The sequence below is a fragment of the Bombyx mandarina genome, chromosome 13 (genome assembly GCF_030267445.1).
Source record: "Bombyx mandarina strain Sakado chromosome 13, ASM3026744v2".
NCBI lineage: Eukaryota > Metazoa > Arthropoda > Insecta > Lepidoptera > Bombycidae > Bombyx > Bombyx mandarina.
The window spans coordinates 10,652,957-10,671,354 of NC_143220.1; the positions used below are offsets into that span (position 1 = coordinate 10,652,957).

Genomic DNA, 18,398 nt, shown 5'->3' on the forward strand with positions numbered 1-18,398 from the left:
TCTTAGACATGTCGCGACCTCAGTTCGCTTTGTTGTCGATCAGATTCCTACCTTCTCAGATGGCTATTTTGTTGGGCTTCCTGAGATTACCAATTTGTCTTATCTCCCTTTCGAACATTAAGCACTGGATACAGAGAAAGGAATAAAAAATTAGAACACCAATAAATAATAAACAACTTTAAACAGAGCGTGAGAGACACTTCATTCTAATTTAATACATTTTCTTCTTTATGTATGTAGATTTTACAATATTTTAATGAATTTATGTAAATTTATTAATAAAATCAAAGAAACTATTTTTTTTATTTGTATGCTGTTAGAATATGTTAGTTATAATATTTGTTTTCTATTTACTAATCAATGTATTAATATATTATTTTATTTACTATTGTTTCCGGTGACTTCGTGGCACCACAGGTGGCAACTTGGTACAGGGTATGTTATTTCAACCCCATGTATGTTGAATGGACGGCTATAAATGTATGCATGTAAATGGTATAGATAATTTTGATGTGAGAATAATAGCCCATTTACAGTTCGTGACGATAAATTACGTACGTCGAGCATTAGAAAGTGACAGAAAACGGCTAACTTGCATTTATCTCTGTCGCACTATGCAACTTCACACGTCTACGACAGAGATGCTTTATAAAACCGAAAGGTGACAACTGTCTCTTTCTAACACTCGAAACACATATTATTGTGGAATACGATCGCCCCTAGCTGTGTAGCATGACTGTCTATATTATCCCTTGCATGCCACAAAAATTCAAAATCCATTAAAAAATTAATTAATCTTTGAAATAGGTCACCGAGAATGCAAAGAAACGTGCCTAAAGCATGAAACGGAAGTGTCAATACCAATGTGTAGCATGATTAACCCCGACACGAGAATGTGTTATCAGTTAAATTCCTTTAGAAATAAAACAAAGCTATTATCAACTCTGCTATGAATTATAACAATAACTTGTATTAGTTTTAAACAAAACGCTTATGAGCTCTGGATGTATTTGATACAAAAGGAATTTTGAGAACTATGATGTTATAGATGTGATGCCAATAATTATCAAAAAAGCTTTTCTTTCAAGAGCTTAAAATAAATATTTGTAGCGATCAGTACTTACCTACTCTATGTCAGCATTACTTATATCATACCAATAAAAATAAACTTAAAATAAATTGCCTTTAGAAAATACCCTTGGCAATATATAAATAGAGTCGATAATCGAATAATAATTACAATCTCGTTCAACTCGTTGAAAAACCAGTGCAATCCCATTAAATATCTACTCGTGACAGATAAATTGCTGAAAAAACTCATAACCATTACAATGCAATCTTCTCGTCGCTGCAGTGCTAAATTTCAAAAGGAATTCAAGAGAAAACATAGTGATGCATTATAATCTACAATAAAACCAGGTTGTACAGTCGATGTCCAAGGATAAAAAACTACATTTCTCAGTACAAAGTGAATACACTTTTATCAGGTGATAGTCTATTTTAGAATTAAATGAAGTTGCATTATTAGTGTTCAAATATCCTCAACCTCATGATTCTCGGGTAAGAAATATAAAGTTTAAAAAAACAAAACGATTCTAATAACAACAACCAATGCAATACAGAGAGAAGATACTTAAGAAATAATTTTATAAGATTATCACGTTATCCGAAAACCTTGCTAAATCCAAATAGTAAAAAAACTATGCATTACTTGTAAAAAGACAAGATGTATGCTATATAGAATTAGCTGATAAATTAGCTGTTGCCGTTAATAACAATTTGCTCAAGCATACCTTAAGAATGAAAATCATATGATTAAAATTGCGTGTCGATGTCTGTACTACATCTTCTGCTGTGTGTAAGTTAATTGCACGTCGATGTGAATAGGACTTGATAGGTAAAATACATATTTGTATTGATGTTGTATTGTAATTATATAGAATACACAAGTCAGGTAAGTATGTATTTATTTATTATATGTGTAATATTGTTAAAAAAGACTATATGAAGACGAGGGTCCAAAAATTACCGCTTTTTCTGCTCTTGGTTAAATATAAATTGCGCGTCAGTCATGACGTCTAAATTAAATGCCATTTAATTTCTTAAAATGCTTCCAACAAAGAATTTCTCATTCTCATCTTTATCATATTTTTCTATTTTTATTAGCTTCTGTTTCAACTGTAGGATATCAATCTACCAACGATGTTTTTTACCATTATACTTCCTAATTTTGGTAATTTAATCGAAGGCTATAGCACAAATAGTTATATGTCCATAGTTACGTTTGTTATTACTTTATAACATTTTTTTTAATAATTTTATGCCCTTGTTCGTGTACAGTAACATCAGCCAAAACATTGAGAATACATTTGTATTTTTCCAATTTAACGTTCCATTTTGCAACTCAGAACTAGGGTGTAATATAAATGGAACGCGAAACAAAACACTCTGTCTCTTATACGACACACGTTACTACAAACAACCCACATATACGACCCACATCCAAACGTCTCACTCACAAGAGCAGCTCAACAACTGGACATTTTTCTAACACAACACACTCCTTTGTAGAGTTATTTTCTAGAGGGACTTTTCCATACTCTCAGGCCATTGTATCCCGGACGATCCATTTTTGTACTCGAGGGGATTGGATGTGGATGCCTTACGGGTTTTACGGAATCATTTGGCCTAGACTGTAAGTGCTGAATATGAATAATGTTTTTTTTCCTTGGATTATAATTTATGCTTTAACATTGAAAGCAGTTATATGCAGACGCGTGCCATAATTTTTTGGTTAGTAGGAAATCGTCAGTCTTCCGCCTACCCGTTGGAGACAGTAGATGAGGTATCTCTAGAGTTCAATCGAATAAAATCCCCTATCGTTTAGACGGAGGTAAGATGTGAGTGGAAATAATTTCTCCACACCAACGAACACCGTATGGATGTTGAATTGGCGGTCGCCTACGCTACGACCACTAGGACCCAAGACTAGACTATCCAAAGTCTGCTTAGGAGGTACGGGTGAATTATATCCCATGGGATACGCTACTGAGTCAGAACCAGACTGAGTGAAAGATAAATCTAATAATTGCCACTCGGTGGCTCTTTTATTAGACCTGTGTAGTGCAACTTACACGTCATCTTGCGTCTCACTCGTCGCTCCGCGGCACACAGAAGAGAGGCGAATTGGTGGCGAGGGGTTGGTGCAGTTAAAGAAGAGCACTCTCTACCATTATCGCTGACAAGCAATACAGTCACGGAACTCTGCAGGGACATGTCGATACCGATTTGTGCGATAAGGACATGGTTCAGTACCTTCCTTGCAAAGTATACTCTGTACGCACGCTCGGCCGTCGGCTCAGCTATAATCCATTGGAGATACTTAGCAACTCCACCAGCCAGTAGGTGAGGTGTCTTCAGTTCCGATGCACCCAATTATCATCAGTCATTTGAAAGACACATCATAACCGAAAGAAGAGGGAAGCGAAATAAATACTAAAAAAAACTCTTTTATCGGGTGATCAGGGTGATTGTCAGTAATAAAAATATAGATGCACAAAATGTTTTATGAAGTTACTGGGAATTCTGATGTTGATGTGTGAAAAGGATAGCAAGACACAACAACACTAACTCGCTCTTCTTGAAAATTTGAATTCTGTAGCTAAATAATCGTAAGATTGAATTTACGTTGTCGTTTCTAAAACAAGGCTTATTTTTAAAGGCATTAATTCTCGACATCTCACTCTTAAAATATGTGCTGTATCTACATAAAGCGGATAAAAACTAGGTTGTTTTTTTTTCTAAATACTGTCTATACGATTTCTAAGTTGTTAAAATGATAATAATTTCTTTTAACGTGTTTACTTTTTCACGATTGAGGTTAACGAGATGTACGCAAGGGCATGTTCCGTTTGTAACGTGAATATAATTATTATTGTGTTTAGGTATTTAATTGTAAAGTTTTTTCAGTTTAATTTATCTCTTAAACGTCTTTAAAATAACGTACCTTGTGAAATAAAAAAGAATTGAAAGAAAAATTAGGTTATGTTTTAGTACGTCTACGCGCAAAATTAAACATGTTTTTTTTTTTGTTGCTTAGATGAGCGTGCGCGCTTACGACCTATCTGGTGTTAAGTTGGTACCGGAGCCCATAGATAGCCACAACGTAAATTTCGTCACCTACTTTGAGACATTACTTCTAAGTCTCAGAGCGACGGCATCTTATGAGTCTGCACGGGTGTTTTTTTGGAGTTTACTCCTTTAGAATCGATTTACATATATAGGCCCGGGGTATGAAAATTATGGGGACCAAAATCGTACTAGCATGTCACACGAAATGCGTTATGCGCCTGATTGGCTCCTGATTGCGTGATGCGTGCGCGCGCCAATCAAAATCGTACTAGCATGTCACACGAAATGCGTTATGCGCCTGATTGGCTCCTGATTGCGTGATGCGTGCGCGCGCCAATCAAAATCGTACTAGCATGTCACACGAAATGCGTTATGCGCCTGATTGGCTCCTGATTGCGTGATGCGTGCGCGCGCCAATCAAAATCGTACTAGCATGTCACACGAAATGCGTTATGCGCCTGATTGGCTCCTGATTGCGTGATGCGTGCGCGCGCCAATCAGGAGCCAACGCGCGGCCGCGTTATCGCAGGTGACGCCGGGCTGCTGCGCCGGCAGTCCGCCACAAAGCCTCGTACTGATCGCGCGTTTCTCTCATTATTGTATTTTCATATATTTGTTAGTCGTTTGTTTTGTGTCTCGTTAATTTGTTAATAATCTGTAGTGTATCGTGTTGTCGTAATATAGAACTATTTCTCGTATTGTTTCGTTTAATTTTTTATATCCAGTAAACTCCAGTCGTGCGTCGGAGCGGACACACACACTTTTTGGAGTTTACTCCTTTAGAATCGATTTACATATATAGGCCCGGGGTATGAAAATTATGGGGACCAAAATCGTACTAGCATGTCACACGAAATGCGTTATGCGCCTGATTGGCTCCTGATTGCGTGATGCGTGCGCGCGCCAATCAAAATCGTACTAGCATGTCACACGAAATGCGTTATGCGCCTGATTGGCTCCTGATTGCGTGATGCGTGCGCGCGCCAATCAAAATCGTACTAGCATGTCACACGAAATGCGTTATGCGCCTGATTGGCTCCTGATTGCGTGATGCGTGCGCGCGCCAATCAAAATCGTACTAGCATGTCACACGAAATGCGTTATGCGCCTGATTGGCTCCTGATTGCGTGATGCGTGCGCGCGCCAATCAGGAGCCAACGCGCGGCCGCGTTATCGCAGGTGACGCCGGGCTGCTGCGCCGGCAGTCCGCCACAAAGCCTCGTACTGATCGCGCGTTTCTCTCATTATTGTATTTTCATATATTTGTTAGTCGTTTGTTTTGTGTCTCGTTAATTTGTTAATAATCTGTAGTGTATCGTGTTGTCGTAATATAGAACTATTTCTCGTATTGTTTCGTTTAATTTTTTATATCCAGTAAACTCCAGTCGTGCGTCGGAGCGGACACACACACTTTTTTTTCCTACCTATTCTGATAGCCTTGAGAGGCTATTTCAGCTTCACCCTAACGTGTGTAGGTGAACTCACGGGGCTCAAACCGGGAGAGCTGCTAACACTGGCCCTAGCAGGAGCAGTGCTTCGCAGAATCTACTACCGGATCGGAAACGCGACCTACTGAGAAGATCCGGCGAGAAACTCAGTGGGCTGTGTCTATGGGTTAATTCACTCGTCGAGCCCTTCGTCAAAAGCGACGGGTTCGACGAAAACCGTTAATGGATCGGGAGGATCCGTAATGACGTGGTTAGGGCGACGTCGACTGTTTACCATTCGGTCTACAGGATCGGGTATGTAGTTCCCGGCGGCCACGACAAGAGGGTTTTCATGTCGTGCCGCCTTGTCAAAGTGGCGCAATGATGCCGACTGCAGATACTTACTGATTGAGTCAAGCTCCAGGTCATCATGGAGATCCACGTTCCTTAGGAACCATGGTGTTCCGACGGTTATCCTACAAAAACGGGATTAAATAACTTGAAGGGGTTTCAAGTTGGTGCGGGCCGCGTGAGTGAACACTACACTTGCATTGGTCATGACGGGGCGTATGCAAGTTTTGTAGAGTGTCACTTTATTTCGAAGGGACAATTTACTTCGCTTAAGCCGCACGGGTGCATACCACCACCCTGCCCATTTCTGCCGTAAAGAAATAATACGTTTCAGTTTGAAGGGTAGGACAGTATGAAACTATAAAACTGAGACTTAATTCACATCTCTGTGCGTGGCGGCATGTAATCACTTAACAACAAATAGTTCATGAGCCCGTCCACCCATCTAATCCATACATCATCCGTGACGTTGGCAATGTTCTCACTATGCCAAAAGCTGTCACGTGAACACACCCATCTAACATTAACCAACATTCAAAGCCACATATCAAAATGCATATTGTAGCAACACGTTACGTCATGAATATGTCTCATAAAAAACGGAGATGCTATCACATTCGAATTATGAAGAAAAAAAAGACGTATACCTTCAAATTTATGCAAAAACGATCGTTAACAAGCGCACCCATTTAGCAAGGTCAACGTGTTTGCAAGACAAGAAACATTCGCCTTTTTTTGTGTGTCATACATGATAAAGGTAAATTGTACATGTGTGTATGCTTCAAAAATTACGGTTCGCGTAAACTTGTTGTTTTAATGTGAACAGGTTTTCGAAAGTCGATACGTTATTGGGAAAATGCAGGTTTTTGGTGTTCGAGTTAAATGATTGTGACCTTTAAAGATAATGTAATAGAGTTTTTAATGTAAAATAATGTGTAACGTTGCTGTATAACAGCATGTTCGTGCCGCAAAATCGTTCCATCGACTTTGTTGATTAGCGTCCCATATTGTTCGGGCTATACTAGACGACTTCTCTTGCCAAACCTATTGGACGTATTGTAGCTAGTGACGAAGTATTTTTCGCCAGTTTTTTTCCCCTACCTATTGACTGGTAGCCTAAGGGAATATTCCAGCTACACCCAGACGGGTAGCTGAGCTCACGGGCTCAACCTGAGAGAATTTGCTAACACTAGCCCTACCAATAGCAGTCGTTTACAGAATCTACCACCGGATCGGAATCCCGGCCCACTGAGAAAATCCGACGAGAAACTCACAAGGCTGTGTCTATGGGTTAGTTCGCTCGTCGAACTCTTCATCCTAATCGACGCGTTCGACGAGGAAACCAGTAAAAGTAATAGGTAATCGTTCTCAAATCTAAAAAGAGTATGTACAACATAACAGAAATTGTCGAAAGAAAATAATATTGGTTGGCGTAGCACCCAAAAGTTCATAATTCTACAACCCGCAATCTAAATTAAAACCAACCGGCGGAACTACCGACGGGCTCGTTCCCTGTGAGTCCGTTTACCCCGTTGATTTAAATTGTTTTCCATTGCGTTGTGTATAAAGAGATTATTAATACAGTACTTTTAACGATTTTCTATTGTTATTAAATTATGCACCGACAGTACTACTGCTTGTGTATTTCTTTTTGCTCATTTGTTCACTGCATCAGGACCTAAAATGTAATTGAGGATTTTTTTATTTGTTCGTTTTAATACTTTTATGTATGCGCTTGATTTAAAAGAGACGGAAATAGTATTTTGTCCTTTTCTCGACTAAAAGAGAATGATTAATTTTTTAAACTGATAGAATATATTATGTTTCTAACATGTACAATGTATTAAACTCATTTTGCTAAAAAAATCTTCAAGCCACTTCAATTCTAAAGGAGCGATATATAATTATGCTGCTCTATGATAACTGTCGTTACAAAAAAAAAAGTTGAAATGTCACTATAAAACTATACATCTAAATTCAGCCTAACCCATGCATAAGCCCGCTGAGTTTCTCGCCGGATCTTCTCAGTGGGTCGCGGTTCCGATCCGGTAGTAGATTCATTCGCGAAGCAATTGCTCTTGAGTTGTTAGGTCTCCTTCGGAGGCGCTCGGGCAGCTGTTAGCAAATCCTACCCCTCCTGGCTGAGCCTTTGCTCGCCCACATGTCCTGGTGAAACTGGAAAGGCCTCCGGGACACCAGTAATCTTCCAATCATAAAAAAAAAATTAAATTAAATCGGGGAAAACTTTAAAAATAACCATTGACTTTACCGACCCATTATAATGTCTCGTATACAATTCACGTAATAACTTCGTATGGTAAATTCTTTATGAATACAATAGACACGAAAATAAAACATATGTATTTTGTATGCTTACAAAAATTTTAATGAGATCCCAGGTTTTTGGTGTGACTACAACGAAAATAAGTTATATTGAACGATGTTAGTTGAAGCGGCATGAGATGATCCGCAGATAAGGACGAGAAAGGCCGACCACAAAGGGTAACCTATTTAATAGATGCTCTTCTTCTTTTTCTCCACCTTATCCCACTAGATGGGGTCGGCGCAGCTAATTTTTCTCTTCCATTCTCTTCTATCAGCCGTCATCTCAACACTCACTCCTCTCTCACTCATATCGTCATTCACACACTCCATCCATGTCTTCTTCGGTCGACCACTTCCCCCTCTACCTTGCACTACCATTTCCATACATCTCCTTTAATTGATGCTCATTGTCCAAATTACTAAAATGTTGAACATTCGACATTCGGCAATCCAAATTTAGGTTTGTCTCCTATGGATACCGGGAATTCACAAATAAGACCAGTTTGTCTGTTATTAGCAATTTACAAACGTATACAAATACACTAACTTCTGAATTCGTAATTAGTAATGTTGAGTGACACTCAGTCATTTTAAAGAATAAAACGTCTGGTGAAATCGTTTCGAACGAAGCGTGATGAGCGATGCGATGATAAAATCACATATAAAGTCGTGGTAAAAATAAAACCCGCAATGACTTATGAGCCCGCATGAATAGGTCCTCCGCCGCCCTGCCTATTTCTTTCCCGAAGCAGTTGTGCGTTTCAGTTTGAAGGATTGTTCTTACAATACAATTAAAACAAAATTGAATGGCGACAGTCATGTTGTAAAGTCTTTAAGATCTTGATAAGGCTTGATATCCATGAGCGACGGCTCTTACAATGGGGTGGGCCCTAAGGTCATCGACTTAGAACGACAATGAATTATTTTTTAAGGGATTTTATGACCTGGTAACTAAGACCTTTAGTCATGTCTTGTTTTAATTTATATTCTTATTTTTATGAAAAATGATAATATGGAGTGAAAAGAAATGAGATGAGATGATATGGGAGTATAATCTCAGTAAAATGGAGGTGGTCTCATTGACTGATATTTTTTTCAGTGGACTTTTTGGATGATCCCGAAAAGTTACGTCCAGCGGCTTTGTTAAACAGTTAATAAACAATATTAAACAGTTAATAAAAAACCTTTATTACACATTTAAACCTGAAGAAACACTAAATAGACAAAATAAAACAAATCACACAACTTCAATCTTCGCGTTCCCGCCAAAAAGCCCTAATACAATTTAAAAAAACCACATCTTAAACGTCTTAAATTAGTAAATCTATTTTTAATAAATTGAATAAATCGTTTAAAGAAATGTAGATCACAGCGCGTGGGTCAGCGTCGTGAATAGGAAAGTATCGTGCCTTTATAAATATTTCTCTTGTGTAATATCAGAGGGCTTTTAAGGTCGCCTTGAACGTTGAGAGCCTTATCGATTCAATGTCGTTATTACGATAAATATTTTAAGAAATCTAAAAGCGTACGTTTTCATATTTCAATATGATAGAGACATGTTTTTAAATAGAAGTATTTTCAATTATAGAATGATTACAGAATGTTACATACTGGGAAGCTAATACTCCTAAGCTCGAATTGAAATACACAATTGATTTGGGTTATGGTTGACCATAATTCCGAATAATATAGTAGACTTATTCTCGTAAAACTTTGTAAAATAGTGTTATATATTGTGCAAAAAATCAATATATTCCTTTGAAACAATAATTTGTATGGAAAAATAAAACCAATCGCATGAATCCTCCTCGTCACTGTAAGTTAATTAATTGGAAATGAAAAATCTTGTCGACCTAGTCACTTATCTTCTAAGAAATATAAGTGTCATAGGATATTTAATCACAAATCCGGTTAGTGCTTGTGTGTACAAACAATGACAAAGAATAGATAATGCTATCAGCACTCTAACTGAATAATTCGTCATAGTTTTACTAATCAATGAGTAATTACTGGACGGTACGGGTAGGACCTCTTGTGAGTCTGCGCGGGTAGGTACCACTACCCTGCCTATTTCTGCCGTGAAGCAGTAATGCGTTTCGGTTTGAAGGGGGGGCATCCGTTGTAACTATACTTGAGACCTTAGAACTCATATCTCAACGTGCATTTACGTCGTAGATGTCTATGGGCTCCAGTAACCACTTAACACCAGTCCACTCACCTAAGCAATAAATAAAAATAAAAAAGTTAATTCATTGATGATTTTGTAAAAAACATTTTTGTTTTAATGAGTGACCGAGCTCACGGTTCACGTGGTGTTAGGTTACCGGAATCTACAAAGTTCACAACTTTAATTCCACCACCCAACTTTGTCTTAATTGGATTGTGTGAACGAATGGCCCGTCGTTCTAACCGTATTAGACCGCGCGTAGTTAGAATAGCCCCTTAACTACCAACGATTAGGTTAGGGGAAATACAGTTAAAACTGTAAAACATACTGCTTCGGAATAGAAATAGGGAGGATGGTCGCGGCTACCAACCATTCCGTGCGGGTTTACAATACGCTCTAGCAGTACCAGTAATTATAGTTACATACATTTATAAATTTTACGAGATTTATTTTGCTAATATTTTTTTTAATTTAATTTTAAAATCCTTGTGTTTTGTTTATTTTTAATTGTTTCCACTGTATATTTGACGAATATTTTTTTTTGTAGACTCTTAATCAATCGTGTTTATTGAAATAGTATGCAACAGAATTGAAATAATAAAAATAGTTTCAAGGGTATATATTATAAATAATTTTAGAGAGATCGTGATTCCAATCAATTGTAAAATAGATTAATTCATTCAACCACGTACCAATCGTGTGTCGTGTTCCGCCTAGAAATACATTCCTTCAATATTATTATTAAAAAACCTAAATGCAAGCATCTGGTCAGGTATGAATGACATCATCGAAGCATAACTTGCAGACAGAAAGATGATGATGCAATTTAAAATTCCAGTTTTAATCATTTTTTGGTGAATACAAGGACGTCTGGCCCTTATGGTTGCTTGAATTTGAATTCTAATTGGTCTTTCATAGTTTCGTGTAGGTATCAAGGTCCGGTTTCCGAATTGAAATCTATATATTAATACGTGAAGCAAAAACTTTGTATCCCTTTTTACGAAAATTACGCGGACGGAGGAGTATGAAATTGTCCACACTTACAGAGAATATAGAGAAGAAGTGCACAATGCTAATATTTTTTTAAAAATAATACATAAAAGATACATTAAATCAATAAAGAAAACATTACACACACCACATACCATGTATTTGAAGCACACACGCATGCTATTTATTTATTGTCAAACTTTAGTTCTTGACGTCTGTTGTCAAATTGAGAATAGATTCAATATTGTTTGTCTTTATTAATATTTTTTTGTAGTTTAGCCTTGGTGAAATTTGTGATTACAGTATGTGTACAAACTTACAATTCCAATTAATTATAGTCGAATTTCGACTACTGCGGGATCTCTAGTATTTGTAATTAGAACTAATTTAACAGTATAATCTGGCTATTTGTAATTAGAACTACTTAGTATAATATCGCATTTTTATTGTCATTCATTGTATTTCTGACGTTTCGGATGTTTTACTGTTTCTGTGGTCAAGGACAGCCATAACGAGAGTTCATTGACCAGTTAAAAAAAAACTTGTATTATTACGTAAACGGATGAATTTATGTGTCAACAACAACGAGGATACTGGAATCGTGCATAGATTGAATTCAAGTAAACCTACAAACTTTAGCAGTAATGCGTCTCGGTTTGAAGGGTGGGGTAGCCGTTGTAACTATACTTGAGACCTTACGGCCTGGCCACGGGGATCGGCGGTGCGAACAGCGAAGCGGTGGACGAGGCGACCATTCGCGCAGCACCGTTTGCAGGCCACGGGTACTCACGTTCGCCGCCGCGACTAGTAAGGAAGTCCGACAGCGAAATGTCTATATCGAAATTATCTCGATATTGCTTACAAATTAATAGTTTTTTGGTTCAGGACCTATTATTTGGAAAAGATTGTGAAGTACATGATTTGAATAAGAATCGGAGTGTACCTATAGATGGAGAATTCCACAAGAAGTACGAGAAATACTTTGGGTGGCTAGACTTCCAAATAGCTGGTCTAGCTAGTATTTCAGCTATATTTTTTTTTATTGCTTAGATGGGTGGACGAGCTCACAGCCCACCTTGTGTTAAGTGGTTACTGGAGCCCATAGACATCCACAACGTAAATGCGCCACCCACCTTGAGATATAAGTTCTAAGGTCTCAAGTATAGTTATAATGGCTGCCTCACCCTTCAAACCGAAACGCATTACTACTTCACGGCAGAAATAGGCAGGGTGGTAGTACCCACCCGTGTGGACTCACAAGAGGTCCTACCACCAGTAATTACGCAAATTATAATTTTGAGGATTTCATTTTTATTACACGATGTTATTCCTTCACCGTGGAAATCAATCGTGAACATTTGTTGAGTACGTATTTCATTACAAAAATTGGTACCCGCCTGATATTCGAACACCGGTGCATCGCTCAACACGATTGCACCGGACGTCCGTTAGGCCACGACGACTTTAAAAATATAAAATAAAAAATAAATAAAAAATATAAAAATTTCGGTTTTAATTTTTCGCGGCGAAAACAACTAAACTCATTTAATCACTGTACTATTCGCCGCGACTACCGCTCGACTCCGTGGCTCGCGCCGTCCATATTCATGCATTTGTTTTGCTCGCCCGCCGCATCGCGCGATTCGCTCGGTACATTTCGCCGGTCGCTTCGCCGGTCGCCCGTGCGCGTGGCTTGTTAGGTACATTTCTATGCTCTTATTTTAGTCGCTAGACGCTTCGCCGTTCGCACCGCGCGAATATTCGTATCGGCGAATGTCCCGTGGCCAGGCTGTTAGAACTTATATCTCATGATGGGTGGCGCATTTATGTTGTGAATGTCTATGGACTCCAGTAACCACTTAACACCAGTTGGGCTGTGAGCTCGTCCATCCATCGAAGCAATAAAATAAAAAATAAAAAAAAGTTACTAAATTGGAAATAATGTTAACTTTTAAATGACCACAATGACCACCAAAACAAAACATTGCTAATTTAATAAAAGCAATCAGATAATTTCGTTTATAAACTGGCAAGTAAATCATAAAATAGGTCATGGATTTTCCGAGACAACACTTAGTTGTTCAATACATGCAGCTTAAAAACGAAATATACAATTTTAAAGAACAAAGCAAATTAATTCGGTTTGCTATTTAAGCGTATTTATTTCGCTAATTTTTATATTATTTATATTATTTAGCTAAATTTAATTTCTTTTTTTTGCTTTTGATACAGGTCAGCATTAATATGCTGTTCGTATCAGCATTAATATTCCTAAATATACATTATATATAGAAATATAGTATGTACCTATTGTCATCGGTCCTTGATGCGTTTGCAACCTTTCAACTTAATCTTTTGAAGACGCTGCAATGGTTCCCTTATATAAAAACAAACATACATACATACAATAATAAATGCGTGATAAAAATAGAATATCTGCTTAATAAAGTCGTCAAGTAAGTAAGGATCTTTGCCCGTCCTCTCGGTTGTGTAATACTACTTCACACAGTTAAGTTAGAAACAGTATTGTCAAATAGTTTGCCATTGCATTGCCATAAAAAACATTGTGGTTATAATATGACAGTTTTGATAAAACAATGTTATTTTACAGACCACTATTGTTATAAATTAAAATGACCTAATTTTTTATTGTTACATCAATGATAAAACCGACGTTGACAAATTAATCAGAGTTCGCAATAATATTAAAGGTCAAACGCAAACACATAATTACCTTTCAATGACATTGCTTCCATCCGTAGGAATAACATCGCGGGCTTAAACAAAAATTACGCGCGGAACTAGGGTGTCAATAATTTGACGCAGGATCCATAAAGTTTTAACTGGTTATTAAATTTTGTATCGTTGTGATACGTTTTATATCTGGTGTTCGAGATCTGGTTGTAATCTCTCAGGTCTCGTTCTAGTATCCATAATACAAGTCAAACACGTTGTTGCATCCTTAATCTTGCCGGAAAATAAACATCAACACTGTTCTTAACACTATAACTAATTGAAATAGTTTTTTATTTATTGCTTAGATGGGTAGACGACCCACAGCCCACCTGGTTGTTAAGTGGTAACTGGAGCCGATAGACATCTACAACGTAAATGCGCCACCCACCTTGAGATGTAAGTTCTAAGGTCTCAGTATAGTTACAACGACTGCCCCACCCTTCAAACCGAAACGCATTACTGCTTCACGGCAGAAATAGGCAGGCTGCTGGTACCTACCCGTGCGGACTTACGAGAGGTCCTACCACCAGTTTGTTTTACAATTACAATTGCTTACAAGATCTTACTACTTTATGTATTATTATAATAATATATTCTAATCATATTATTAAGATACCTTACTGTTCAAGTATTTACTTTTGTATTGCAATCGTATTATCTGTTTCAATGATCGCTAGTCACTAGACAGACTGGTTGAATCGAAGTGTAAAGTGTAATACGGTAACTTTGCGAATTGTAAGGAATAGCTTGTTTATATTTCAAATCCTGTTCATTATAACATCTAAAGTCTTCATTGAATGCTTTCTATTCGAGTAATGTTTTTCAACTGAGATTCTTCAAAGCCGTAATCTTGATAGTTTATTTACACTGAAAAACATATCAGTATTTAATTCGAGTATTACGAAATGACCAAGAAATATATTATTGAATCTAGACTCAGGGGATTTTAATGTTAATGTGTGAGAATTAATCTGCATTATGTTATAATGAGGATTAATCTTCATATATATACTTCATCATCTTCAACATGTATTATATACAAAGGGATGAATGTTTGTGTTGGTTGTATTGTATTGTAGTTGTGTACTTATGTGTATACTTGGGTTTTTTTTTTGCTTTTAGTTTTTTTTTTTGCTGGAACTCGTTATTTTATTTGTAACTAGCTGACCCGGCAGACTTCGTTGTGCCTCAATCGATAAATAAAAGACCTAAGCTTTTCTATAAAATAAACTTAAAACAAACAAAATTAATCCGTCCGACGCGACGAGGGACACATCAAAGGAAAAACAAAATTGTTATTTTTATTTAATTCCGACCATCTTCATATTTATCTACCTTTTAAACCTTCTCTGGACTTCCACAAATAATTCAAGACCAAAGTTAGCTAAATCGGTCCAGCCGTTCTCGAGTTTTAGCGAGACTAACGAACAGCAATTCATTTTTATATATATAGATAACAGATTTTAATTTTTTATTTAAATTTGTAATATTTTTTTTCAATGGCCAATTTGGAGGCTAGCTCGCTGTCTACATTAATACTGGTTTTCTGAATGCAAATATTATTTAAATTGCAATCCAAATCAGATTTAGGGACTATTTGTACGATTTGGTTAATAAGAAATGTACTGTAATGATTGTGATTTGTTTTGTGCATCAATAATTAAAAAAATAAAAAGAATCATTAGGTTATTTATAAAACTGTCCGATTTGTATATTTACTATTTCAACAGCTAATATTTCGTTATGTGCCACAAGCATTTATTTATATTATTGCAATTGTCGCGTATTGCATCTCATTGAAAATCACCAAAATTATGCGGCAGTTCAATAGTCACATATACTAAACCTTTCAAACTAACTCTACTATAACATACACATTCTTGAAGTCATTGTGACCCAAAGGATAAGACGCCCGGTGCATTCCTATCAAGTGAGGTAACCGTGCCGGTGTTCGAATCCCGCAGTCGGGTACCAATTTTTTTAATGCAATACGTACTTAACAAATGTTCTCGATTGATTTCCAACGTGAAGGAATAGCATCTTGTAGTAGGGCGTCTTATAAGTCCGCATGGGTAAGTACCACCACCCTGCCTATTTCTGCCGTAAAAACGGAGAACTTAAAACTCACGTCTCAAGATGGGTGGCGGCATTTACGCTGTTGATGTCTATGGGCTCCGGTAATCACTTAACAGCAGGTGTACCATGAGCTGGTCCACCAAACTAAGCAATAAAAAAACTCGAATTACACACCTGTGTAACATTTACATAATTCAAAGAGCAAATTTGTAATAAAAAATCTTAAATTGGCGAATAAGATTTTTTTTTTTTGATAAAAGAATCTTAAATTGGCGAATAAGGTATTCATATCAGTAACATTGATATTTACTTTAGATCACTAAATTAATGTTTGATAGCCAAATGCCAAATGACTCATATATTTACTCAAATGTATAATATTTTTCTTGATTCTAATGGAAATTGGTTACGTAAAAGTTTAAATCGGATTTTATCGCATACCTCTAAGATATAATTTATATGCTTACACAGTTGCTCTACAATCTTAACGCCTCATAAAAAAAAAAAAAAGAAAATCGATTAATTCGCCTGTAGTTCAATAAACGGGCAATTAAAAACGATAAAAATATCGAAAAATTTTAATGTATCAAATCTGTACCATGCATGGTGCAACAAACATGGCATATGGATTTTTCTCAAGATTTTTGCATACGAGACTGTATTTCTTATGTTGTTTGAATACAATTTTACGAACCGTATTCCATTAAAGAACATTTAAATCATCGAGGCTTAAATCATAAATTATTCTGCTAATAACAATAACGAATAGTATTTCAAGACAACAACAGTTTTCTGATTATATTCTGTTACGTGAGTCATTGTATAAAATACTAGCTGACCCGGCAAACATTGTTTTGCCATATATAAGATTTCTAGGGAATTTCTAATGTAGAAAAAAAACTAACTTATTGTAAGTGTGTAAGGATGTGGTAAATGAGTGAAAGAGGTATGTAGTGCTGTGAACGATGAGAGAATATACAATAAAAATAACAAAACCTCATTCAACCACATAATACCTCATTATAACAAAAAAAAAAAGTCCAAATAAAAAAAATATGTTAGGGGTAGACAACCCTAATCACTTAGGGGTATGAAAAATAGATAGTAGCCGATTCTCAGGCTTACTGAATATGCATAAAAAATTTCATGAGAATCGGTCAAGTGGTTTCGGAGGAGTATGGGAAAGAACATTGTGACACGAGAATTTTATATATTAGATTTAGCTGATACATAAATGTGATATTTATTATGAATAAATATTTTTAAACCTACGTGAATGTATTGTAATTAATGACTGGAATTTCGCAAAATTACCAATTAAAGCACACATTAGAAGGGTTTTCTTCTTTCTTCATTATATTACGTAACTAGGTTTAAGGGCGTTTTAGGTGTATTGTGAGTAGGTTCATTTGAGTACTACTATCTTGCTCATTTCTTTTACGCTATGTATTTTATTCAATTCGTCGCCAGTGATATCGGTAATAACTTAAAACCAGACGGTCCCTGCTCTTGTTATTTATCTACAATAACAAAGAACATTTCTTTTTGTTATAATCGAGAATATCAAATCGTAAATTCAATTCTATTTTTTTAAAAATCGATTTATCTTGTATTGCAACTAGCTGAAAACAGATGAAGCCCTTTTTTATCATCACCTTCTTTTTGCGTCGAAGGCTAAAAATATCCCTCAAAAGAAAACCTAAAGCTCGCAGCAAAACCTGTAATAAATTGCCGTCGTAATTTAAATGTTTTAATTTTCTTTGTTAGAAATTCAGTGGACCGATTTCAAAATCGGAGATTGCTAGTCGAACGCTTCGGCCCACGCGAGTACTGTTTTAGACAAATTTGGAGCTGTGGAGAATTTCCACAGAAGTCGAATTTTAACTTGGTATCGTATATTAAAGGTTAAAGATAATTAAATTTTGCAAATATTCCAGCACACGCTGATTCGAAAATTATTTGTGGCGCAGTCGTTTTGTACATACTGAAGGATATTTTTTTCATTTGCCACGATCAAACTCTCAAGCTAATTAGATTGAAATCTCGTTTGTTTTTAATCATTTTGAACTAATAAATATTTCATGGAAATTGACATATGCAAAGGAGACTGAAACGATTACATACATTTTTGGGCCCGAATGTAACGTGATGAAACTAATATGAATTAATAGATTCAGATTTATCAGTACCTTGCT

At 36.5% G+C, this 18,398-nt stretch overlaps 1 protein-coding gene across 12 annotated transcripts in view; it reads left to right on the forward strand.

Moving 5' to 3' along the window:
* LOC114241833 (SH3 and multiple ankyrin repeat domains prosap) overlaps positions 1–18,398 on the forward strand; it is a 245,035-nt gene that overhangs the window by 120,726 nt on the left and 105,911 nt on the right. For 7 of the 12 annotated variants that reach the window (XM_089732490.1, XM_089732491.1, XM_089732489.1 and 4 more), the window contains exon 3: positions 418–435. The exons of the other annotated variants lie outside the window; for them this stretch is intronic. In XM_089732490.1, the coding sequence (XP_089588616.1) occupies positions 418–435 (18 nt within the window). The remainder of the gene's footprint in view (positions 1–417; positions 436–18,398) is intronic. 12 annotated transcript variants of the gene reach the window in all.